The following is a 27781-nucleotide window of genomic DNA, read 5'->3' as shown; positions in this document are numbered from 1 at the left end:
CATGATTTACACCTGCTCACAGGCGTAAATCCTGATCCAAATCGACACCTGCTGGAAGCAGATGTAGATTTAGTATGCCGGGTACAGCTTTGGGCATGTGGCCATCCGGATTCACTAAGAAGTGTGCGCCTCTTAGTGAATCCTGACAGGGAAAAGGGGGCGGGGCCTAATATAACACCGGCGTACTTGTACGCCAGTCTTTATAAATCCCCTTCTTGCAGTATAAATGACATCCCCTTGCTCTATAATCATACCCATCACCTGATATCCACTCTATTAATAAAACAAGCTTACGCATATCTGACAAATAAGGAGAAACTATCAGCAGGTTATAAGGCTTTAATCTGCCTATATGTCCCTATAGTGTACAGGGTGCTGAGGATGAAGGTAAGTTTCTTGCCTTCACCCTCTGCGCTATGAGTGTAATCTTTTTGATATTTAGGTGTTTTGGTGCACTGAAGGCGGAACTACCTCCCCAATTGCACTGAACCGGCCCCATCTCGTCTGGAGGACTGCATCACAAATATTCATTAGAAAGGCTGAGCAGGCTGGGCTGGATATGTTGACTGGGGGTGGTAGTCCCGCCCCCAGTGCACCAAAATGCATAATTAGCATGAAGATTATGAAGTATAAAGGTAAGAAACTTAGGTAAGATAGTTTCTCTTAACTGAATTGACAGGAAAACTATACATCTACATATCTTGGGAGCAGGAGGGCATACCGAGAAACTGTAAAAAGACTAGAAATCAGTGCACCCTAAGCTATTTGATGATAGTTATAGCTCAGGTTTTGGGGGTTGATTACAGGTACTCTTTGAAGAGGATGTACCATCAGGTACACTCTCTTTAAAATTTCACATGAATTGAACTGCGCCAGTTCCTGTGTACTGCGCCAATCTATTCATGGTTACCGGGCCAGGGTGAAGCACTAGAGGCACGTCATGGAGGAGCGGGGGTTTCCATCCACTGGGGGCGCCTCCAGTGCTTTACTCCCGGCCCGGTAACCATGAATAGAACGGCGCCGAACGCGGGAATTGGGCCACAGTTCAAAAAAAAGGTCTGACTCATGTGCAATTTTAAAGAGTGTACCTGATGGTACATCCTCTTTATGGTGCGTTCACACCTACAGGATCTGCAGCTGATTTTCTGCAGCAGATTTCATTTAAATAACTGAACACAGCATCAAATCTGCTGCAGATCTGCTGCAGATCCTGTAGGTGTGAACGCACCCTCAAGGAACATTCTTGCAAAGGCAAAATGTAATATGGTCCTGACATAATCAGATGTGTCAGATTATTCTTTAAATAATGGGCAAAATTGAGTCAAAAATTGCTAGATTAGTGGCATAGAAAAAAAAAAGAAATAAAAAAAAAATCTTTTTGTAGCTTTTAATATATTTTCTCCATATATTTCTATATGAATTAGTTCATATTTTCAGTTCTTACACTCATTTTTTTTTTATTTGGCAATGAAAGAAAATAAGATTAATATACATGCTGTGTAGAGAAAGAGATAACTTTTAACCTCTGCTTCTTGGAGCCAAAGGCCTACTGTGCCTGATAATAAATCTGGCCTCATATGGAAGACATCTTCTATTTCTGTAAGTCAATTCAGTGCAATCCAATTCAGACAGAAAGCTAATGTTGACTTCTAGAGAAAACAAATGCCTCCCACAGGAAAGAGCAGAGATTTCTAGTTCTAGGCCACATAATGTTAATCCACTACCTATCAGTTATATAGCTACTACAATTGAAACAAGTTGATTACAGAGTTTCAGCACTATGATAAAGAGGTATTCCACTGAAATTAAACTTTGAATATGTTGTTGCCCATGTGCAGAACATAACAAACAGGCCATTCTTACAGGCTTTCAACATACCCCTGGTGTCCTCCAGATTCATCTTCGGATCCCGACTGAACAATCTTGGAGGCAAGATCGTTCAGCTGGGACCTGAAGATGACCTAGGAGGACACCAGGAGAGCAAAGTTTGTTATGCTCAGTGCCAGGGCAGAAACATGTTCATAGTTTAATTTCTGCAGAATACCCCCTAAAAACTCCTTAATGGTGCGTTCACACCTACAGGATCTGCAGCTGATTTTCTGCAGCAGATTTCAGTTAAATAACTGAACACAGCATCAGATTTGATGCTGTGTTCAGTTATTTAACTGAAACCTGCTGCAGAAAATCAGCTGCAGATCCTGTAGGTGTGAACGCACCCTAAAAGAAGATATGTTAGCTGAATATGCTGTTCTATGTTGCTTAAAGTGTCACTGTCGTTATAATTTTACAAAATCTTAATCATCAGTGGATGTAAAATAAAGTTTGCAATATACATTCATTATTTTTTGTTTTTATCATGCTGTAAAACACAGCTATACTTACCAGAAATCCAGGTCCAGTTTCCTGAAGGCAGCTATATAACAGCTATACTTACCGTATCCAGGTCCAGTCTCCTTAAGGCAGCTATATAACAGCTATACTTACCGGTATCCAGGTCCAGTATCCTGAAGGCAGCTATATAACAGCTATACTTACCGGTATCCAGGTCCAGTATCCTGAAGGTGGCTATATAACAGCTATACTTACCAGAAATCCAGGTCCAGTCTCCTAAAGGCAGCTATATAACAGCTATATTACTGTATCCAGGTTCAATCTCCTGAAGGCAGCTATATAACAGCTATACTTACTGTATCCAAGTCCAGTCTCCTGAAGGTTGCTGTATAACAGCTAAACTTACTGTATCCAGGCCTAGTCTCCTGAAGGCAGCTATATAACAGCTATACTTACTGTATCCAGGTCCAGTCTCCTGAAGGAAGCTATATAACAGCTATACTTACTGTATCCAGGTCCAGTCTCCTGAAGGCTGCTATATAACAGCTATACTTACTGTATCCAGGTCCAGTCTCCTGAAGGCAGATATATAACAGCTATACTTACTGTATCCAGGTCCAGTCTCCTGAAGGCAGCTATATAACAGCTATACTTACTGTAGGCCAGTCTCCTGAAGGCAGATTTTCTAACTTGTGCTGGTTGAAAATACCAGACTAAACACAGGAATTCTGGCAAGTACAGAGAGTCACGGCTCAATGTGTCCATCAATCACATGACTGCCTTCTCTCTGTGAGCGCTCAAATTGCCTGGTATATACAGGACTTTCTGTTTTCTTACGGTTTCCTGTTTTTTTGAGAGAAAAAAATTCCGAAAACAGGAAGTGCCTGTTTAAAAAATAAATAATAATGAATCTAAATTGCAAACTTGCTTTATATCACATCTACTGTTGATTTAGATTTTGAAAGTTATAACGACAGTGAGACTATAAGTCTAGTTGGTAAAAAAAAAAAGAAACGAAAAAACAACAACCTTGTAATATGAGACTAATATAGTTGCCGAATTAGGACCCTATTATATGGGGTGATTATAAGTCAAACAGGTTGATATTAACCTGTTTAAAACGCCAGCAATAACTCAAGGAACAAGCAAATGTTTTGTTGTTAGCTGATTGGATCGGCTGATTGAAGGAAAGGGCTGCACAAACAATCCAGCAATCTTTGGGCAGCCTTCTTTATTTGATTATTGGCACTCATTTAGACAGCGGCTTCAGCCATGTCATGGATGGATGACAGCCATGTCTAGGGTATTTATGAGGGTCACATTTCCCTGTCTTTCCAGGTCTACCACTGCTCCTTAGGGTGCTATGACACAAAACGAATATTGTGCAAAATTTTTTACATGGTTCCAAGTTAAGAGATCCTTCCATGTGTATAAAGGCAATGAATAACTAATGAAAATTTGACCATAAAATTATTGTTAATCGTTTGCAAATCTCTCGGTTTATGTACCGAGTACACAGACGATCTTCATTACAATAGTAGTTTAGATCATTACTAATGACTTTTGTTCCGTGTACTATGGTGAATGATTTCGGGTCTTTCTAGTTTGCATAAATTTATTGGTAATCGGAGGGAAGAAAATCGATTTGTCTAATAGGACCATTGTGGGATGATTGACAGGCTGAGAGGTGGGGGGAAGGTAGCTCACTCATAACTATGAACGCTGTTTTCTTCAAAGTTTTAGGCCATGTTCACACCCGGCCGGGTCATGGAGTGGGCGGTCTCTGCAAAAAACATCTGTAGTACTGGCCGGATGATCTTTCCTGCCGCAAAGTTCTGATGCGGGCGCATCCGTGCACACCCGCATCAGAACTCCCCATAGGACACTATGAAGCAAGCGGACGGAGCCGGTCACTTTATAGTGTGCACTGACATGGTTTCCTACGGCCGCTATTCACTGAATAGCGGCCACAGAAAACTGATGTGAGGGGTCCCGGCCAGAGCGTATACGATGTGTATATTCTTCGGCCGGGATCCCATAGAAAGCAAGGCAAGGTATGTTTTTGCATAAAGTATGGCCGTTGTTGCCGATAGCAACAACGGTTTTACGAAAACATACTTTGTGTGAACATAGCCTTAAAAAGAGCATTTTTTTCTAATTTTGGCTGCTAAAAGTACAGACTAGCTATAATATGCGGCCCTACCATAGAGCAGCATATTCGGCTAACAGATCAGCTTTAAGTTATCACAGGAAATAGCAGGAATAGTCGTTTGGATTTACCGTCTTTCTTTTTCCTGAGCCACAGAAGTCCTCTTGTTTTATGTAGAATATAAATCTGTAAAATAATCCATAATTTCAATAATCTACAATTATTCTGCTTATCTTTTAATTAAGTAGCTTTCATCTCACGAACCGTCTTGTATCTTTAGCTCCACAGCAATAACTATATTCTCTAACTTTCTCATAGACTATACATAATTATATCTCATATATTATGGCAATTAACCCAAAATAATTTAATACACCTTTATTCCTGCTCTGCTCTGCAAACGGAACATTTTATATCTCCTTAATGCACAAGTTAATTACTTACAAAAAAAAAAAAAAAAAACACTGTTCGCAGTAAATGTACAGCCTAATACAAAGACTAGGATTTTGTGTCTTTATAGAAATCTCTCCTCAAATTCTGATCCTTCCCCATACCTGGTGCAAACTGTCAGCCAGAGGCAGCAGAGGAGTTTTTTTGTTTCTTTTTTTCTTTTTGGGCTCCAGTGGCCACAAGGCAATGATACAGCCCAACATTGAAAGATGAATGATGGCAGAAAGGACAAGATGACAATACACATTATATACTCCTCAAAGGGAATCGGGCCCTACCTAAGGTGCTGACAGTGTGCTGTAGCTGGAAGTCCCCTAGTGAGCATGGTGCCCTTTGGCAATTTGTCTATACAGTGGATTATGCACAATCCTACTGTAATGAAGTGTCAAAGTGTTTGTGGCGCACTCTGGCTGCCTCACCACTCCTTTCTCCTCCCTCCTTTTCATGAATAATCAATGCTGCCTGGCCTCCTGCTCGCTCAGCTGTCAGTCAGTGTCTCTGATTGCAGATCAGTCCTCTGTAGGCAGTTAATGTCTGAAAGAAACACTTCAGGTATAGTTGAATCTCTGAAGGCAAATGTGTAGGAGCTGTGGTCTAGGGGTAACTGACCTGTTTAGAGACCTTCTAACAGCTCATCCTTTGGTTTGAATCCCTTGATGGAAATTAAATATAGGTCTTTATTATTATTATTATTATTATTATTATTTATATTTATATTTTTTTTCTTGTCATTATTGTATCATTTTTAAGGCTGTTCCCATACAGTGTTTTTGCTCAGAATTTTGCAACCAAAATAAGGAGTGGATTGAACACACAGAAAGGCTATGTTCAAACACAGTTGTAATTGAGTGGATGGCCGCCATTTAATGGCAAATAATGGCCAATATTTCAAAACAACGGCCTCTGTTTTAAAATAATGTCAATTATTTGCAATAAAATAGCGGCCATCGACTAAATTTCAACAGGGATTTGAACCAAAGAATGAACTGCTGGTGGTCTCTAGACAGGTGATTTACCCCTAGACCACAGCTTCAACACATTTGGGATCAGAGATTTAACTATATCTTAAGTGTTTTTTTCAGACATAACCTGACTACAGAGGACTGATCTGCAATCAGAGACACTGGCCTACAGCTGGGCGAGCAGGAGCCCTTCCAGCAGAGTTTATTCATAAAAAAGAGGGAAGGAGTGGTTAGGCGGCCAGAGTGCAGCACAAACAACTCCTCTTTGACACATCATTACAGTAGGAGTCCTGAGATTGTGTATAATCCACTGCACAGAAAATTACCAAAAGGCACCATGCTCACTAGGGGGCTGGCAGCTACAGAATACTGTCAGCATCTTAGGTAGGGCCCAGGTGCTGATGAATTCCCTTTAAACTTACTTCCGTTAAAAGATTGCGATCTATGGGTGACATAACGAATATGCTATTTGTTTGGGAACTGCTTCATGCCTCAGGCCTAGTTCTTCACCTAGGGGATTACTGTCAGCATTGTGGCTTAGCCTTTCACCGACTCACTTCCTCTCAGTAGTTTTTTCATACAGTGACATCTAGTGGCAGCTGATACTATGGAGGTGACTGCACTTTTGGCCATGATTCAGTGCCTGAGTTGTTTGTTTCCTGCAGTTTCTTCCAGTTGTGCTGCTTGACAGGTGCCACCACACCTGGCTTGGTTTCTGCTAGCCTAGTCCAGAGCTGCAGATAAGTTATGCTGCGTTTACACGAAACGATAATTGGCCTGATCGTACGAATAACGATGTCGGAGTAGCGATTTTTTTATTTCATAATGATCAGCGTTTAGACGGTACAATATATCGTACGGAAAATCGTTTTGCGATCGCTTAAACCTATCTCACACATTGGTTAAATCGGCGAACGACTGTTTACGGAACGATCTGCAAATTTTTTGCGAACGACGATTTGAGAACATGTTGTAAGATCAAAATGAACGATTTCTCGTTCGTCGTTTGATCGTTCGCTGCGTTTACACGATTATCGTTCGAATTCGAATATCGCGCAAATTCGCACGACAATCGTTATGTGTAAACGCACCATTAGACTGAGTGGTGATAGACAGTTGCCTTCATCATTCATCTCTATCCCTTGTCAGTCTTTTTCTGTGTGATGTCTGGATGTGGGAAGGCCAGTTCAATCATACCCTGGTCGAGGACCTGACATCTCATAAGAGGTTGACTTGTTTTCTGAGACCTTGCTTTCAATAGTCTTTTGTAGCCTGAGCTGGCATTTATATTGGATTGTTTTGAACTCTGACCTCTTTGCCCGTCATTCTCACCTCCGTTTTGCCTTCTGTTTTTTGTACTGTTCTGCTATCTCTGGTTTGACCTGTATCTGCCTGACTATTTGTCAGGATTGTGCAGTAACCTGGTGTGAACTGGGCCAGATTTTACTTCTATACTTCTATGTGCCACACCTGCTTGCTTCTCAGCTTCCTAGCAATGTGGGAGTTAAACCGATCATTAAGAGACTTGATTTATGCAGCTGAGTATACTGACTGGTTTCTCTACCTATCTGGAACCTGGAAGATCTGAGTGCTGGTCCAAAGCTAAGGCAGTCTCCCAGCGCTGGCTATTCAGGTTTCAAACCCTGGCTCCCCCTTGTCTATTCCTGCGCTCCCTGTCCTAACTCCCTCTGCTTGCTTGACTTTGTTACCTGACCTCTGGCTTGACTTTTTGACTATTCGATTGTAACCTGATTTTGTCATATGCTGCCCGTTTGGTTCTGACCTTACTTGTTTGACTATCTGCTATTGTGTCGGTTTGTCTGTCTTGTTCTGTGTGCACGTATCCAGTGCAGGGAACATCTTCGTGGTTGTCCTAGGGCCGTTTGAGGCAAGTAGGTAGGGACAGTTGGTGGGTTCAGCATCAGGGCTCACTGTTGTGTCTTGTCCCTGCCTCCCCTGTCCTGACGCTATTCTTTATTGTGTTTGTCTCATTCTGTACTTCACGTACCCAGTGTGGGGACTGCCACCAAGTTGTCGCTTGTGCCCTAGCAATTTATCAAAGCATAAAATAAAATACTATTCAGTTCTACCAGATTTACTTAGCGTATACAGTACAGCCGATGTTGGCCCTGTAGTATGAACTAACGCCGCAAGATGAGGTCATGGATTAACTAGGGCAAGGATTTGATATCAATTTATAAAAGAGCAGATTAGTTGGGGCAAGTGGTTTTTATCTGCTGAGAAATTGTATGTATGTATGAAAACCTTTCATTTTGTTCCATTAAAAGGCTCCAAAGCGGCGACAGCGGCGGCTCACACACAGTTTGTTAAAAAGCCATGGCGGTGACACGCATGGTAAAAATATTGTTGTCTGAGAAAGGGATGATTTCCATTTAAACAGACACCACAGTTATAAATGAAAGGTTGGAATGATAACTTGCTCAGTATGAATTTTACAGATTGTGCTTAACGGGGCCTTAAATTGCATCCGTTTACTGCTCAAGAGACATTTTCAGAATGAATTGAATCCAATAAAATTTTTATGGAAAAAAGTGTGGCTGCCTAGAACCTTCTCATGCAAACACTGGGTGGCGGAAAATTAATGAATAAGAAAAGCATTCACATGTCATCATTTTAATATGGCCTTGTGATAAACAGAAATATTTCTCTCGTGTCATCTTATATGAATGCGTGAGTACTACAGAAGCCAGAAGGATTCATTTGAATATTTCCGTAGAGTCATTTTGAAATACAGTTTTCATTATGGCGGTCCTGTCAGGAGGGGAGCATATTGCTTTACGTCAATTTGCAGCGGGATAATGAATCACTGTACTTCATCTTATCAATCTGGTTATTACTTTTCATGTGTTTAGGATACCCCCCCCCCATTTACATTTGCATTGACCTTGTTCATAGTGGTCAGTTACTCTTCAATGTGATGGGAGGGGGGGGGGGGGGCAGCGCCACTTTTATCCATGATTTGTGGATAGAATTGCAGATCAGTCTTCTTCTGGTCAGTTTCAATGTCAGAGACATTGATACTGTTACAAAAAAAAAATCCCACTAGGATTTATGTTTAAAATTTTGTATAAAATACATACTAACCTACCTGGGTTCCTCAAGGCTCCTCTTTGAGACTTCTGGCTCCCTGTTGGTCTCACAGTTGCTAAGTCTACAACAGATAGGTCACTACCCATCTAGGACACTAGGACGATTTATGTTGCTACTACTATACACGGAATGCATGAATGCCCCCTTACTCTGGGAGTTATGTAAAGAGGCTATGCTCCGATAACGTTTTTTCTTGTCCGTTTAAAATTTTTTAAAATGACGTCCATCATTTTGCATTCAAAATGATGTTGGTTATTTTGCAGCTTGGCCACCTATCAGTGCAATGACATCTGTTGGTACATTATTTCTAGTTTAGGTGGACTAATTGGCTTTTTGGTGTGTCTTTAATTGAGTATAGACAGTGAAAGGACGGGGAAAAAAGAAGAACTTTGTGTGAACAACTAAAAAGTAGCATTTTTTTGAGCGAAAGACGTCCGAAAAATGTTGCCGTGATAATTATTTTGACGTCCGCGCAGATAACACCCGTTATTTCATACACTTTATGCATTGGACGTCCGTCATTTCATTGGCTTCAATGCATTCTACTGAGGTCAATTAAAATGCGGCAATAATGAAGTCTTTTCACATTTTTTTCTACTTAATGGGAACATTGCTATACCGTGTAGTTTGAGGGGTTAGCAGTTTCCACAACTCTCGCTAAAGTCAATGGGAGTTATGCAAATGATGTAACTTACCAGATTCTGCTCGGGAGCCCTCGATCTGAAGATAGGTGTGAACCCAGAGATGGGATCTACATCTAGGGGACACTTAAACTATCTTGTCGATATGTGTCCTAGATAGGTATACCCCTTTAATGTTAGATAATGCATAATTTTTAATATATTTATATTATTCATATTTGTATAAACCTGTACTTCCAAAGGGCCTACCTCATTAAAGACCTAAAAAAGTAAAAAGCAGGAAGCATCAGTTTCTTTTTGCTATGTATACTTTACATCAGAAGTTCTTCGCTCATTGGAACATCTCTATGGTGCTTAATAAACTTTATGTACGTTCCTCATTCTCTTTTTGTTTATTTTACAGTGGCTCTAGCATCCAGTGAACAGAATCCACTCATCATCATAGTGATAGTGTCTGTGGCCGGATTCATTGTGCTACTCTCAATGGTGATAGGACTCATGATATGGAGGAGGTAAGCTATTTGATGGCAGATTCATCTATTAGCCCATCATATTTTCTATTCCATTACACATAAGGGCCAGTTCACACTGAGGAATCGGTACTGAATCAACGAGGAAATTGTTCTTGCGGAATTCTGCACGGAATCCTCATAGAATTTTGTGCAGGATCTGCAAGGAAAGTGTTCCACCCAGAATCACCCCAGTGGAATTCTGCCAGAATTCATTTATTATTTAATTAAATTCATTCCTTTTTTCCAATTCCGCACGGGTGCCGCGCTGAATTTCCGAGAGTATTCCCGCTGATTCTGTGCTGAAAAATTTCAGAGCAGAAATTCACTGCTCAATTCATTTTAACGGGATTCCGCCAGCGGAATCCACCAGAAGAATTGACATCTAAATTCTTCTAGCAAAAAGCGGATCCGCCACAGAAAATTCTGTGTGAAAATTCCGCTGTGTGAACTGCAGAGCGCAAATTCCATAAGAACTTGGCTCGGCACTATTTTTTCAGGCAGAACTTTGTCCACTGTAGACAAGAGTCTGATTTGCCCAAATAAGAGCCCTATTATATCAGTCAATTATCGGCCAAACCGGTTGATATTACCCGGTGTAATAATGCTTGTTCTACAACTAATTGCTTCATTCTGACTAGAGATGAGTAAACCGAGCCTCCAAAACTGAAATCACTGGTTGGAAAGTTACAAACTCGAAAATAAGGTAAAAATCTAGCTGTAATTTAAAACCAACCGTAAAAGTAGTTGAAAAAACTATTATAATTTCCTGAGAATTAATAATAAGTCCTGAGACCGACTTCAATTTGTATCTGTGAACTCGTTAATCAGCTTGTAGTAAAACTTGACTCATTTCCCAAGCTAGCACCCGCCAGCGGACTGAAGTGGGCACACGCATCTCCGCCCATGTCATAGACTCCCTTCTATGCATGGGCGGATTCCATTGTCCGTCGAAAGAATCAACGTGTTCATTCTTTGAATAGACGACAGAATCCCCCCGTGCATAGAATGGAGTCTATGACACGGGCGGAGATGCGTGTGCCCGCTGGCGGGTGTGAGCTTGGGAATGCGTGCCGGGTTATTCCTCGCCATTCCACAGTGTGCACGTACCCTAATGGAACAAGTGAGTCAGATGAGGAAGACAGACAGCAGTGTTGTGTTTCCCTCACTTCCCTAGCGATCACTGGACCAGGAATAAGACCTGGTATGATCGAAACTTTGACAGTACCACTTTAAAAAAAAGCAAAAACTCCTTAAAAAATAAATGTGTTTAAATTGCCTTATTATAGAGTATTAAGGGAAACAGATCACGGATTTCAGGGAGACCAGTCAAAGATAACATTGCTGTCTGCTGGTTAAAGCGCTCAATGCCATGAAATCCTAGGTGCATTGCCCTCCTTTAGAAAGTAGGAAGATGATGGACTGTGGTTGGTGGTGCTGGCTGCTATATTGGACAAGAGTGATTGTAATATGGTGGGAAGCATCCAATCACCAACCTTAATCCAGCCCTGTGTTTTAGGCTGGTGTCACACACTGCAGGGTTTTTTTTTTTTTTATGTAGAAGTTTTTAAATTAACATATAGTTTTTCTTTTTCTTTTTTTTTCTTCATTGAATGGCAGCAGTAAGGGTCAATACAGCCCTGCTGCTGCCACCAGGATTTGTGTTGGGAACTGCACTATAATCAGCAGGTTCCCATTTCGCCTGTGTAATGTATATTCTTATATATACAGTACCCAGGGCGAGGCAGCCTTTCTAGAGAATGCAGTGATTGCTATCTCCACTCAGCTAGCCTCACTAACAGAATGAATGATGATAGCAACCACAGCTTACTGTGCAGACATTGCCGTACACAGACCCAGGACCCTACTCTGCATAGCTCTTAGACAGCCCTGCAGTTCCTGACACAAATAGTGGTGGCAGCAAAGAAGCCCATGTCGCCCCTTACTCCTGCAATTCAATGGAAGCCGAATGGTATATATATATATATATATATATATATATATATATATATATATATAAAAATATATATATATGTATATATATATATATATATATATATATATATATATATATATATATATACACAGTGGTGCCTTGGATTACGAGCATAATTCGTTCTGGGACCATGCTTGTAATCTAAATCCACTCTTAAACCAAAGCAAATTTTCCCATAAGAAATCACTGATATGCAGACAATTGGTTCCACCCCCCCAAAATAATGATTTATTATTCTGAATAACATGTAAAATTAATTAAACAAACATTCAGAAACAGCAGAATATGTGATATTATAAGTTACTGTACAGTAATGGAGAGGATGGGAAACACAAGGGCGGACAGAGACTGCAGGGAGCAGGAATGAATGAGCAGTACAGATGTGGGCACATACATGCAGCACTCTCTGTCCGGGGAGAGAGGGGTTACAGCTATAGAGAGATTACCTCCACAGTCCTGTCTTCTGATGCAAGCCCCAGCCTGAAGTGGATCTGCTATGATTTGGAAGGTGAGGGAGACTTCCTGGGTCAGAGTACAGTGCTGTAGACCCCGCTATGCAGACCATGCCCCTCCCCCACTCCCCCTCCCACCCAGTACAGGGAGCTCTTCAATCAAAACAATGCTCTTAAACCAAGGTACCACTGTATATATATATTTGGATGTCGTTGTGTGTAATCCGTTTGGATATGTTTTTCCATTCACTTCCTTTATTAAAAATAAACGGATCAAAATGGATGTTTTTTTTTCTTCTTATGGTTGACCATCCTTTTGTGTAAAAGTAACCTATTGAAAAACGGTTACATTAAAAGGACTGCAAGAACCCAGTGTGAACCCAGCCTTATATACCTTTATTAATGTAATTTATGTGCAAGAAATGATGTCCCTGGAGTACCCCTTCAAGCATTTTTTTTATGTATTACAGCTAATTAGAATATACATAAAAATTAGTTGTGTGAAATGAAACATGTCAACAGAGCAATGTTATTTCAATAATTTCAATGTAATCCAATGAAAACACATTATGGAAGTAAAATAGGTGTATTTTGAAGCATAAAATGAGTATAACCTAGCCTTAGGGTAGTCTATAAATTCCACCCTAGACAGTGCCTTGTTGCATTTTCAGTGCTTGCTTCAATTTGGAAAAGCAAAGAGAAAATCACGTCTCCTATTTTTATTTTTGCGTGACAATGAGGACAATGATTACCCTACAGTATAACGAAAATATGAAACTTTTTTTTTTTAAAGGATTAAAGTAGGACCATCATAGGGTTAAATATGAAAAGCTCCGAGTGAGTTGGAAAATAATTCTCCTACATGTAAATGCTTTTGCCTAAATCAGACTTCCATTGTTGTAAATGTGGAGGGTCAAGTAATTCATTCTCCAAGCTCCCGCTAACAGGCTTCAACTATCTATCTAGCAGAGAGCTATAAATACAAGGCTGTACATAACATGTCATTCTCTTGCACATTTATGTGAATTTTATGAAATCTCATGGGTTATATTCACAACAAAATCAACTTGTTAAAAGATGGTGAATTACATTCAGATGTTACCGGAACATCCATATAGTCCATTTACATGTACGTATGCGTTAACGATACCTGATACACATCCAAATGTCATCTCATGAGTTCTAATAAAGGTATTATTTAACATTCCATTTCTTTTTCTTATCCATTCCCTTTTATTTCATTTGCAACCCAGCCATATAAATCATGTGTCCTACTTTATTATGCTTCACATTCATCATATGGAATTTTAAGCAAGCATTGTCCTCCCTTTCTCCAGGCAATGTGGCTACAGCAAAGCCAGCCAGGATGGAGACGAAGAACTCTACTTTCACTGTGAGTATTATGGCAAATGTCAGAATTAAAAGTTATGTACAATTACATTTTTTTGCCTGTTTTCTATATGAAATGCTATAAAGGTGGCCATTAGGTGTCTCACTTTCTGGAAAAATGCAGTCAATGCTCCATCACTAAGGCCATTTGGTCTGTTGAAACAGCAAGAAAAGAGACTAAATGCAGACTGGCCCAGTGAAGCTGAATGCTGATTGGCCAGGTGCTGTACACTCCCTCTTTATGCTCCCATGTGCAATGCTGCGGCTAAATAAATTAACTGATCTAAGGCAAATGTAATTTATAAAAAAGACCTGTTCACTGACCCATCTTGCAGTAATAATAGCGTCCGGAAATAATAGCTGTGCTCACTGTTAGGGATGGTCCGAACCTGCCGAGGTTCGGGTTCGTACGAATCCGAACGCACGGCAGCAGTTTCCCGCTGTCTGCCCGCTCCGTGGAGCGTGCGGATACAGTGGGAGGAACGCCTGGAAAACTGGGATACAGCCTATGGCTATGGCTGTATCTCAGTTTTCCAGGCAGTCCTCCCGCTGGATCCGCCCGCTTCACGGAGCGGGCAGAGAGCGGGAATCATTACCGAGGGTTCGGGTTGGTACGATCCCGAACCGAACTCGGTTCGGACCATCCCTACTCACTATGTAAAGTGCGGCCGCCAATTGTAAAAAAAACAATCATTCCTGAGAATGTCCTGAATGCAGCCCGGCAGCCAGCAGTTTAACGCTGTTAAACGTTGTGTGAACATAGCCAATATCTGCTTGGGATTTTTTATTTTTATATGTCATGACAAGTACACATGATGCACAAAGCAAGTTTGCAAATTCTGTGTAAAATTTAAAGATTACAAATTTTTTGCAGATTTATTTTTTTGGGGTGGTAACTAGGGATGGTCCGAACTGAGTTCGGTTCGGGGTCATACGAACACGAACTCTAGGAAATGATTCCAGCTGTCTGCCAGCTCCGTGCAGTGGGCGGATCCAGCGGGAGGACCGCCTGGAAAACTGGGATACAGCCTATGGCTATGGCTGTATCCCAGTTTTCCAGGCGGTCCTCCCGCTGTATCCGCCCGCTCTATGGAGCGGGCAGACAGCGGGAATCTGATGCCTAGCGTTCGGCAGGTTCGGACCATCCCTAGTGGTAACACAGCACATATTAACATAACAATTCATTTCAAGGTTTATTAACCCTATTCTGCAATTTTTAAATATCTCCTTCGTGAGGTCCTAGTGCACTAACTGGCTGCCAAAACTTAACAAACTGCCCCCCAAAAGACCCCATTTTAAAGATTAAACCCCTATCTAGGAGGGTAGTGAAATTTTGACTCCCATAAATTTATTTCATAAGCTTTATTAGAATTTAGCCATAAAATAAATAACAATAATATTTTTTTTCCGATATGTAGTTTCAACTTATATTTTCTCAACTTCACAAGGAACACAGGAGAATAAGTACCCCCAAATTTATTGCGTAGTACAACAGTCATATGTGACCATATACTACTTACAGGCTTACAATAGGGCTTACAGGTTTTGGGACTGCAGACATAATGCTGCCGTAAATCACAAGAGTGATTGACAGTTTAAGGAACCAATGGCTTCTAGTGCGTTCAATTAGGGTGCAGGTCATTAGACATCCACCCCCTTTTGACTGTCGCACAGGTTGCCCACCCCTAAGGTCAGCCATCGATGTATGCCAAGATAATTCCCCAAATATATCTTGTTTCCATAAATGCAGAAGCTAATACAACATATCCCAGTAGAGATGAGCGAACCTCGAGCATGCTCAAGTCGATCCGAACCCGAACTTTCGGCATTTGATTAGCGGTGGCTGCTGAACTTGGATAAAGCCCTAAGGCTATCTGGAAAACATGGGTATAGTCATTGGCTGTATCCATGTTTTCCAGACAAACTTAGAGCTTTATCCAAGTTCAGCAGCCACCGCTAATCAAATGCCGAACGATCGGGTTCGGATCGACTCGAACCCGGTTCGCTCATCTCTATATCCCAGGGTAACATGATCCTATGAATTATTTTACATCTTGAGAATCTTCTCAACTTAAAATACCCCTACTAGTATCTAAAATTATTTGGCCAGTTACAAAAAGGATTTAAGAAAAAGTAAAAACTTATCACAGACTGCAAAAAAAAAAGGCTACATGGTTCTTGTTACAATGAGATGTGTAAGAATTTCTGCCATTTGGAATCCAATATATTCATGATGTATGCCAGTGCCTATTCAACCTTCCTTCCAAACAAAGTAAAGTCACTCAATCAGATTGTGTTTAAGACACCTTGTGTTGTTAGAATTCTGTGCAGTCTTCCCGTACTGTCAGCTTTTCTCACCGCTTGGCGTGAAGCTTGGTCTTTGTGGGACATCTCTGGGTTATCAAGACATTATGACTTTAGACAGGACTTGTCAAAGATAGACCAGAGATGAGAAATGGATAACTTGATTTGATTTTTGGCATATGTCATGTCAGTTTGCCATCTTCTGCTCTCTGAAGCATTTCACCAGCCTCATTCCATTTCTAAGGAATTCTGTCTTATCAGAGCTGCTCGTGAATCCTAAGTCCTTTCATTATGAAATTGAAAGTGCTGTTTTGTTTATCTGCAGTATAAGGTGTGGTGTCCCAGTATCCAGTGCCTGAGGCACCTGTTGTACAGTTCTCACGCCATGTTAAGTGGTAATGAGGTATTTTTACAGTTTCGCCACTAGGTGTCAGTGTTATTTATAAGTCTTGTTATTCCATGCACAGCTGAAAGAAGGTAATGGGTTAATGCTATTGTTATACCATGTGTTCTGTGCCAACCAATAGGAGGTGCTTTCTCTCTTTCTACCGATCCCTGCTCTTCACACACACACTCACCCCCTGTAGGAGGAACTAGTTAACTCTGTGTAGGAGGAAGCGGCCAGTTCTATCTAGTCTGAGACACAGCAGTGTAGAGATGCAGCTACTGACTACCAGTTATTTTACTACTTATTTACCTACTATGCAGTGCTACACCACACAGGTACATCTGCATAATATAGAACGAGAGAGCACAACTTGAGCACGCTCCGGTCCATTCGAATCTAAGCATACATCATTTGATTACCCTATTAGCTTTATTAGCCATAGGCTCTATCAATGTTTTCTAGGACTCTGTAGGATTGGCTCCAACTTCTTCAGCTACTGCTAATGAAATGCCGCACCCTTGGGCACAGACCAAGTATGCTTGAGTTGCGTTGATCTCTATAAATAAATAAATAAATAATAAATAAATAACATAAATATGTTATGTTATGTTAGCTTCATGTAGAGGCTAACCCCTACCTCTGAAATAACCATTCTTCAGAAACCATTACCCCGATGAACCCTCAACAACTGGTCAACTCACAAGCTACTTATGGCCAAAAGGCTGAAAAAGATCATTTAGATTAAATGTCTCAGACACTTGGGTTATGTTTAAGTGCATCTCCTGACAATCCTTCAACAAATTTAGCTCCTGTTACAGAGGATATACCATCAGGTAAATCCTCTTTAATATGACCCATGGATAGAATGGCGCCGTCACTAGCCATAGGCTGTATCCCAGTTTTCCAGGCGGTCCTCCGGCTGTATCCACCCTCTCCACGGAGGTGGAAGACAGCGGGAATCATTGCCGAGAGTTCATCCCTAATATAGAGGTTTGGACCATGCCTAATAATATATATATATATATATATATATATATATATATATATATATATATATTTTTTTTTTTTTTTTTTTTTTTTTTTCAGAAATCAGTAGAAAATATGTTATTTTAAGAAACTCTATAATAGGTTTTATTAGGCAAAAAAGCCTCTTTCTGTACTCAAAAAACATCTCCCAGCATTATCAGGCAAATCCGTCTTCATTGAAGGTCAGAAGTCAGAGGTCAGAAAGGTCAATGCTTATCTAGGAACTTGCTGAGAGAAGATTGCAGGGTGTTGTGCTGTGCAGGACTGCTCTGTGCTCACTCACTCCTCTCAGCCCCTCCCCTCTCCATAGAGCATAATGGACACAGAAATCCTGCTTCTTCTGAAGTGGGGGGGGGAGCTAGGAAAACAGCTTTTTCCATACAGAAGGAAACTCTTTTGCTAAATAAAACCTATTACAGAGTTTCTTAAAATCGCTTGTACTATAGATATTTTTATTGTTTTCAGAAAAATGATCCTGAAATGACAGTTACACTTTAAAGGGCAGACTAGATGGACCAGGTGGTCTTTTTCTGCCGACAATCTCCTATGTTTTTATGTAATAAGTTAAAATTTTGCCCAAACTCTAGTGAGTTAAACAATCAATATGGGCTTCCTTGCAGGTATATAACTATAGTGGGCAAAGGAAACATTCCCATCTAGACCTTGGTATTAAGTGAATAACCGTACTATCAATGGCTTCTGCTTCAAGCTACTCTCTGAAACATAAAGTACAATAGCTGAATGACACTAAATACAGATAACATTTATGATAGTACATTCCAAAACTTAAGAGGATTAACAATATTTAAGACATAGCTGGGAGTGAGTGAAAGTCATATCCCTTTTCTGATAGAAGACATGCTATCCGCGAAGGACATTACCCAGAGTACTTAGGAAATGAGAAATTATAGAGTACAGTAAGAGCTGTTAAATAGCAAGATTATATACCAGCTTAGACATGTTACCTTCTTAAAATGTAATAAAACTTAAACAAATACGTATTACTAAGAGTCTATATTTTACGACTCTAAAAATCAAACAATCAAAAAACTTAGGTGGGAGAGGACCAATGTACTCAATTCTGTTAGGAGGCTTGCAATGAATTATATGTCTCACTTTCCCATACAAATGCCTCCGTCACTCTGTTAGGTCATTGACAAGGTGATAAAGAGTAAAATATCTCTCATCGGCCTCTTTATCTACACAATATCACTTACACCAGCCACATATGTACTCGTACTAAGCCTAGTTCTCATTGGCCTAAATACATTTTTTTATAAAAATCAATAATAATAAAAAAAAATTAAATAAAATAAAAGAATACACAAACTATGGATTTTCAAATTGCCAGCAGGGTCATTCTGTTGTGAAACTACAGTGTATGGGGGTGTACTCTAGGGTGAATCCGCAAAGCAATACACGGATAAATGCTGTGGAATTTCTACAAATTTGCAGCAAGAACCAAGGCTCTAAAATTCTATCATGTGTAGCAATTTATGACTATGTTCCCACTAGAGGATCGTAGAAGGAAAAGCTACCCCCCCCCATCTTCTTTTTTTTTAAAGCGTATGTACCATCTCGCAATTTTCTTTTACTACCCTGTCAATGCTGGTGCAGTGATCCCGATGGTGTAGCCCAATTTAGAAAATGTAACCTGTTTTCTGCACTTGGTGCTGTTTTTTTCTTATTCACCTGTTTGCTCTATGCAATGGAAGCGAGCCCGGCGGCCCCAGTGTAATGATACCCGTCAGTAACGGACCTCCATTAGAATCAAGTTTGGCCACATCACCAAGAGGAAAGCATATCATTACACTGGGGGGCCCAGGGCATGTCACTAGTACATAGTCACGGAGCGGCAAGTCTCTGAAAAGATCATCCCAGCCGGTACTGCTGGCGGATGATCTTTTGGCTCGTAGAGTCCTGACGCGGGTGCATCCATGCTGCCTGCATCAGAACTCCTTAGTGCATGCTATGAAGCTTGTGGCCGCAGCCGCTCGCTTCATAGTGCACTGAAATGGTTTTCTACGGCCGCTATTCACTGAATAGCGGCCGCAGAAAACTGACATGTCAATTGTTTGCGGTGCCGCTAGGGGTCCTGGCTGGAGCGTATACTATGTGTATATGCTCCGGCCGGGATCCCATAGACACCCGGCCAGCATATTTTCTCGTATTAAATACGGCCGTTGTTGTTTCCATACATGACATCAATTTTCCCAGTGTATGTATCTAATGTAGGGAAAATTTACAGGGAAAAATGTGGCATTCCACTTGTTGCGGTAGTTGTGGGTGTGACGCAGAAGGTGGCGTGGCACATGGAATCCCCCGCCCTTGGGTTTACAGTGCTTACTTATATCCATCTACTAGCATAAGAAGTTCTTGTTACAGCTGAATGTAGCCAACTTCTTAATCAGTCTGTTGTATTATATGATACATAACTACGCTCTTTGTTGATGAACTTTTCTTGAAAATTAAGTTTGTAGAGAAGATACTTGGGGGAATAGTCTAGGAGACTGATAAGGAGTGAAATCTGTGAATTAAAAAAAATATGGCTCATGAAAATACCGAACACATGATAGATCGAAATTGTGAACCATTCTTCCACATTGAAAACATGTTATGAATTGCTGACGGAATCTTAAGGGAACTCAACTCTTCCCCATTTAATAAAAATCTGAATACCTGGATGTGAGCAGTTTTTCCTCTGAGCTTAGATTCACCGACTGGTATAGAAAGCGTCGTACACAAAATTAACATTCAATCCTTGTCATGGCTCTGCTAATCACGAGCTGTTAGTGGATGTCTATAGCTGGCTGATAGACAGGGGACATGCATTTGTTTCACTTAATTGTAGGTTTCGGATGGATGAGCCGATCTAAAATGAGTTTCACCTGAATGTGTGGAGCTGGTCATGCAGAGCAAACTATAATCAGGGTGATATTTTAGCTATCACACAGGATAAATTGCGTATGGAAACTAGGCGGCTACTGCTTCAAGGTTCACACTACTTTGCTGTTGTTTTCTACATGTTGTGTTTGTAAGCCGTGGTCAGCCGGCAATTAATAGTCACACCCATGTTCATTCCCCTGGGAATCGGGATATGCAGCAGCATGGATCCGTTTATTAGTTAGTGCACCCATGTAATTGGATGTTTTACTATGTCAATACACTTGCATCATTTGCTTACGAACAACAAACAATCGGTCATACATTTTTGTGCATTTTTTTTTCTGAATCGGTCGGAATATAGAGAGGAAAAGTCTGGAAATGCAGATTAAGGCCATGTTCACACAATAAGAGAAACAGGTCACTGTTTTTGCAGAAATCAATAGTACAGGCGATTTTAAGAAACTTTTTTAATTGGGTTTTATTAGGCAAATATGCCATTATCTGCATTCAAAAAGTCTCCCCCCCCCCCCCTCTCTCTCATTCACTGCTCATTATCAGGAAATCTCAACTCTTTTACATCAGTCAAGCCCTGTCTGTTCTATGGAGAGGGGAGGGGGAGGAGGAAGATTAGTCAGCAGCAGAGAGCAGAGAAGAAAGTATTACACAGTGGGACCTGTGTGAAAGCCAGTATTCGGAGGTCAGTGCTGACTTCAGAGGTGATGTAGCTGTAAATTAACTCTTTGTTGTCCTGTTTTGGTGCCTCATCTCCCTCAACCCCTCCCCTCTCCATAAGAGAATCATGAAGACAGGGGGGAGAGCTTCAAACTGCTTTTTCATAATAAAAATGCATTTTTCGGCTAATAAACCGATTAAAAAGTTTCTTAAAATCGCCTGGACTATTGATTTCTGCAAAAAGAATTTAAACAACAGTGACACTTTTAAGCCCATATGCAGTTATTAGACAAGTGATAGGAGAAATCCTGCCTGGAGCATTCCTAATGGTGAAGAGGGTGGGGAGTAGGGACAAAGAGGCGTTGCAGGCCTAGGGCACAAACACTATAGGACATGCCAATTTGACACAGGGCTGCAAGTTCAAAAGTTGTTTTTTAGGACAATAACTGTATCATCTGCTGAACGGACCCCAGGACAGATCTTGGATTAAAACTATCTGACGGTACAAGCGGTTTGGGGGTCAGTTTTTGGGTACAGAGTCTCCTTAAGGTTTTCTCATCTCTAGTCATCTGCTTTAGGTTTATCTTGCACTTACTGCTATAAGGAGGCTTTTACATGTGTCACTTTAATGGAGTTTTTTAAGCAGATTGAAGCCAATGATAAAGGTAGCATAATCATATAAGAAAGATTCTATGTCTTTTTAAATCTGTTTTTAGGTTTGGCTACAAAAACATTGTTGAAATGTGCATAAAGATGACACAAATAAAAAAAAAATCTTAATATTTATTGAGAAATGGATTACATTGCTCAGGAGTAAACACTTACTCCACCCAAACAATGGGAATCGATTGCATTCCTTAATACGATTAATAAAGACAATCATTCTTCCTGTGATAGCTCTTATGGTAATGAAGGAATTTGACATTTCACAATATAAGAATTAAGCTGGGCATCTGACATCCTCTTGTATTTTTCTTTCAGTCAAAATACCCACAAGAAGGAAGTACATTGATCCAGACACATGTGAAGATCCCATGCAAGCTGTCCACTTGTTTGCAAAAGAATTAGATAATTCCAGCATAAAAATTGAAAGAATACTTGGCACTGGTATGTATAATGTGCGTCTCGCCCTACCGCCTGTTAATGGCCATTCTTATTGGTAAAGCTGCTATTTTCACTAAATAAAAATTTAATGTTTCACTAAAGGTTTGTTCACACCAAAATAGATATAGATAGATATGGTCCCCTCATCAATGGCCTTGTCACTTATGCCATAAAGAGTAAAGGGATTGAGCAACACACTGGCTCAGCTGCTGTATATCCTGCAGGAAGTGATATATTCTTTCCAGTCTGACACAATGGTCTCTGCTGCCACCTCTGTCTGTGACAAGAACTGTCCAGAGCAGGAGCAAATCCCCATAAAAAAAACCTCCCCTGCTGTGAGACTGGAAAGAATACAACACTTTTCTGAGGTCACATGATCTCTATCTCTTCTGTTGCCAGGCAATCTGTAAAACCGCCCACCACTGACATCACACAGTGATCAGCTGGCCAAGAGCAAAGAAACAACAACCTCTCCTGAGTAGTATAGAGGAAAGGAGACATTGTTGTTTCATCTCTCTTTTTCTCTAATCTGCCTGTGGATGGATTAACAGATAGAAAGATACAGCAAAAAATATACAGGTGCAGCACTCTGGTGGTGGTGCCAGCTATATACACCGTAGCGGACAGTGGTGTAGGTATACAGATAAGAGCAAAATCACCCCGGCTCTCCGATTTTGTGATCAAATGTAGTGATTTATTTCTCTCAAATATGCAACGTTTTAGTCCCACATTAGGACTTTTCTCAAATGATAGATAGATAGATAGATAGGAGATAGATAGATAGATAGATAGATAGATAGATAGATAGGAGATAGATAGATACTATGTTTCCTGTTCAAAGCAGAAGCAGATCCAGACAGTGATGGGGTTGATTACCCGGAAGTTGGTTTTGAGGTGTTATGCATGCTGGGAGATGTAGTTTCCCAGCCGGATGCCATGATGTAAAGCTGGGATCGTTTTGTAAAAGTTTAGTCTGGGGCCAGGAGTAGTTTAGACAAGTGGGAAAGATATCAAACAATGGAGTGGGGGATCAACAAGTGCATTTTTTATGAGATCGCTGGAGTTCCACCTATTCACACGCCATTCTCCACAGACTACTTACCTGTCTCATAGCTAAGTATAATAACTGTGGGTAGAATTTTACGATTCAGTGTCAGATTGCTGGAAGAAGGCACAACTTGGGAATGTTCAGTTTATACCTTTCAGTACAATAAAACAGTACCACATATCTAGGATTTGTGACCAAGCGGATCCCTGGAGATTTTCCGCATCAAGAACAAATTGTTGTGATCATATTGAAAATCCGAATGGCTCAGCTAAATTGTAAATTGAATATGACATTCTGCAATTTGCTCAAAACCCCCTTAAGCATATCACCAGTTTTAGAAATACAGTAGTCAAACAATCAAACTATTTTTCAACACGGTTCTGCCAACACTCCTTCAGTTGAGATGTCTCTTATCTGTCACTTCTGAAGCTTTATAACCTACTCCGACCAAAAGGTCTACGGCAAGTGTATGAAGGAAAGCAAGCCTGAATAAATACCTTTCTGAAATTTGACAGAAAAAAAATCCGGCGATTCTCTAGGCACACCACTCTGGAGCTGAATACATAACTCCTCTTGAAGAGGGTGATTCAGTTCTGAAGATGTCTGATGTTCAGCGGTGTACCGAATTTGCAGTCGTTTTTTTTTTTTTTTTTTTCCAGTTTATATTCTCATTTACCTGCAGCAAGGATAGCATTAAATGATGCTGCTGATCTCTCTGCAAGGCATCACAAGCAACATCTGTTCCGAGAGGCTTTGCAGAAAAGCGTCTGGAAATATGCTAAGTTACTAAATGATTTATTGATTTTCATCCGCTTTGCTGCTGAAGACTTTAAAGCAAATTAATTCTATTCTTACAACCCTGAAGCTTTAATCACTTGAGCACGCCTAAACTTCAAGCTCGCTTCTCCAGGCCTTTTTTTTTTTTAAGATAAGTTCACAGAAAGGTTATGTTTTTTTCCCCTTAATGACAAGATAGCGAGATATAAAAATCCTTAACTAATTTACGCCTGTAGGATTGAGACAGAACAGGAGTCGGCCAACTTTATACTTAAAGTATCCCTGTCGTTCTATCTTTCAAAATCTAAATTGACAGTAGATGTGAATTAAAGCAAGTTTTTTTTCCGTGCTGTAAAAAAAAGCTGAACTTACCAGAAATCCAGGTCCAGTCTCCTTAAAGCACTTATTTAACAGCTACAATTACTATATCCAGGTTCAGTCTCCTAAAGGCAGCTATATAACAGGTATACTTACCTTATCCAGGTCCGGTCTCCTGAAGGCAGCTATATAACAGGTATACTTACCTTATCCAGGTCCGGTCTCCTGAAGGCAGCTATATAACAGGTATACTTACGTTATCCAGGTCCGGTCTCCTGAAAGCAGCTATATAACAGCTATACTTACTATATCCCGGTCCAGTCTCCTGAAGGAAGCTATATAACAGCTATACTTACTGTATCCAGGTCCGGTCTCCAGAAGGCTGCTATATAACAGCTATACTTACTGTATCCACGTCCAGTGTCCTGAAGGCAGCTAAATAACAGCTATACTTACTGTAGCCAGGTCCAGTCTCCTGAAGGCAGCTACAGTATATACCAGCTATACTTACTGTATCCAGGTCCAGTCTCCTGAAGGCAGCTATATAACAGTTATACTTACTGTATCCAAGTTCAGTCTCCTGAAAGCAGCTATATAACAGCTATACTTACTGTATCCAGGTCCAGTCTCCTGAAGGCTGCTATATAACAGCTATACTTACTGAATCCAGGCGCAGTCCCCTTAAGGCTGCTATATAACAGCTATACTTACTTTATCCAGATCCACAAACCCACCTCTGTGACACTTTCGCCGCAAAATAAAGTAAATATTTTCAAAGATGTCAGCTCACAAGTTACAGTATTTATCTATGCAATGCTCACTTAGTAGGTAACTGAAAACTGGCAGGACAGATGAAAGCATATTAAGGCTGTCAGTTTCCCTTTAAATGTTTCAATACATTTTGGAGCGGTTGTGGTCATAGACAGAATTAATTCAACAAAAGCCAGCAAAAACTTAGGGCGACATGTATAATGTGTGTTTTTTTGTTTGTTTGTTTGCCCAGGCCGTTGCGCCAAAATTATCATTAGGGGCACGTGCTTTGACATATTTTTTATTTTGCCAAAATTTTTTATCTTAGCTAAAAGAACACTTTAGGGTAGCAGTGTAGTATTGCTGCACAATTTTTTGCCTTAACATTTTTTAAAACAATCACACACAATAAAAAATTAAACTAATCTAAAACCACGCATTCTCCTAGGGAAAAATATTTGGGAAGGTGACCGTGGTGTAAACAGGTAAAAACTAGCTAATTTGCCTTGATAAATTTTGTCTAATGATGCAAAATAATAGCGTAGACACATTGATTCATATCCCTCCTAAGAAATATATTTTAAACTTAACGCTCACATAATAGCACTGAGGTTATTATTAGAGACCCAGATAAAATGAAGTAAGTAGTTATTCCGTACTAATGTCTCCTACATGCATCATTTATATACATCATTTGAACAGGGGAAGACAGCTTCATACTCCAAGAGCACTAAGAGGAAATTCACATGCTGGCCGGATCTATAATTATAGAAGGCATCTTATATTATTTAAAGTCACCAAGTAAATTAGCAGTTAAAGCGTCCTAAAGGCATCAGAGTGAATAAGTGATATTCAGTGATCTAACAAGAGCCAGACAAATTCACAGAACATTATAACTGATGGAAAGGAGCGTAATTCCCACAAAGGGATCCAGCTGAGCTAATTACTTCACTTGAAGTAAAAGGGTCTAGGAGACATGCACACCAGTGGTTCGGGGATTTACACAAGTTTCACCCAAGAGACCTGGGCTGTTTATAAATGGAAAGCTTTCATTTAGGAAAAACTCCATGGTACTCCTCAGGTTTGAAATCTGTCGAGGTACTAAATCTCGGATCATGTTAATAGTATTGAATATAACAGATTGAAACATAATTTTCAGTTAGTGTGAGGTGCAATCGCACTCAATGTGGCTATAAACATAGAAGAACTAAAAATTTGAGCCAAGCAAGTATCCTGTATAGCATTCACTTACGTATGGGGCTATTCGAAAGTACTTGAGTGAGTGCTGCATGCTGCTCAGGTGCGATATAACAAAAGAAGGGATGGATCGAAACGAGTTCGGTTCGGGTTCGTACGGACCTGAACCCTCGGTAATGATTCCCGCTGTCTGCCCGCTCAGTGGAGCAGGGAGCGTATCCAGCGGGAGGACCGCCTGGAAAACTGGGATACAGCCATAGCCATAGGCTGTATCCCAGTTTTCCAGGCGTTACTCCCGCTGTATCCGCCCGCTCCACGGAGCGGGCAGACAGCGGGAATCTGCTGCCGAGCGTTCGGGTTCATACGAATCTGAACCTCGGCAGGTTCGGACCATCCCTAAACAAAAGGTTGTTAAAAAGCTGCAGAGCATAATGCATTTCCACAGGTTCACACAGCGTAAGACTCCGGCCATTCTGTGACCCGGCCGTCTCACAGAACAGCCGGTGTCAGTAAAATTTATCCCGACCAGTACTACAGCATCGGTCAGATAAACTTAATTTCTATTGCGTTGGGATGCAGGCGCATCCATGTGCGCCTGCATCCCAATTCACCATTGCACACAGTGGATGGTGCAGTCAGAGCCGCTATCTTCATTGTGTGAACTGTCACTTCTGTGCGGCTGCTATTCATTGAATAGCGGCTGCACAAAACTGACATTTGATTTTTCGTTGCACATACTATGTGCATACACTCTGGCCGGGATTCCTTTGTCGGACGAGAGGAAACTTGCAAGCTGTGCGCGCAAAACAGGCTATCGCCCATTGAACCGTCTGTATCTATGTACCTGTGTTTATGTGAATAAAGAGAGTGATTTTTTCGAAAAAGCAGTGGTGAGTGCCTCAACTTCCCACTATCCTTGGACAGTAAAAAAAAAAAAAAACATTTTCCCAGACCCCCTTCCACTCAATAATTTGCACATCTCTCTGATACCATTTATCTGCAGGGAAAACAGAAAAATAGAGAAAACTGGGGGGAAAGATGAAAATATGGGTAAAAAAGGAGAGAATAGAAAAGACCTTGTTTCATCCTTCTATTTCCAAGTGTCAGCCTTGCAATCACATTGAAATTGATGGGATCCAGCAGCAGAAAGCTATTGTTTATGGCTAACATCAGGTCAGGAAATACATACATAATAAGAGGGGTATTTGAAGACTGAAATATGGATGTATAGTTCAGGGTTTCAGTCATACAAGAAAATGCTATCGCGCGTAAAACAGTAGGGTGAATTATTCCATTTTACAAATCTCATTTAAAATATTGT

At 40.6% G+C, this 27781-nt stretch overlaps 1 protein-coding gene across 3 annotated transcripts in view; it reads left to right on the top strand.

The window, feature by feature from the left end:
* Positions 1–27781, top strand: part of EPHA10 (EPH receptor A10) — a 390522-nt gene that overhangs the window by 327958 nt on the left and 34783 nt on the right. The window contains exons 6-8 of one of the 3 annotated variants that reach the window (XM_069972671.1): positions 10048–10156; positions 13939–13994; positions 22248–22373. In XM_069972671.1, coding sequence (XP_069828772.1) covers positions 10048–10156; positions 13939–13994; positions 22248–22373 — 291 coding nt within the window. Of the gene's footprint in view, positions 1–10047; positions 10157–13938; positions 13999–22247; positions 22374–27781 lie in introns of all 3 variants that reach the window. The other 2 variants (XM_069972669.1, XM_069972670.1) reach the window with 2 other exon arrangements.

Source organism: Dendropsophus ebraccatus, chromosome 5 (genome assembly GCF_027789765.1).
Source record: "Dendropsophus ebraccatus isolate aDenEbr1 chromosome 5, aDenEbr1.pat, whole genome shotgun sequence".
Classification (NCBI taxonomy): domain Eukaryota; kingdom Metazoa; phylum Chordata; class Amphibia; order Anura; family Hylidae; genus Dendropsophus; species Dendropsophus ebraccatus.
This window is presented reverse-complemented; position numbering and strand designations above follow the sequence as displayed.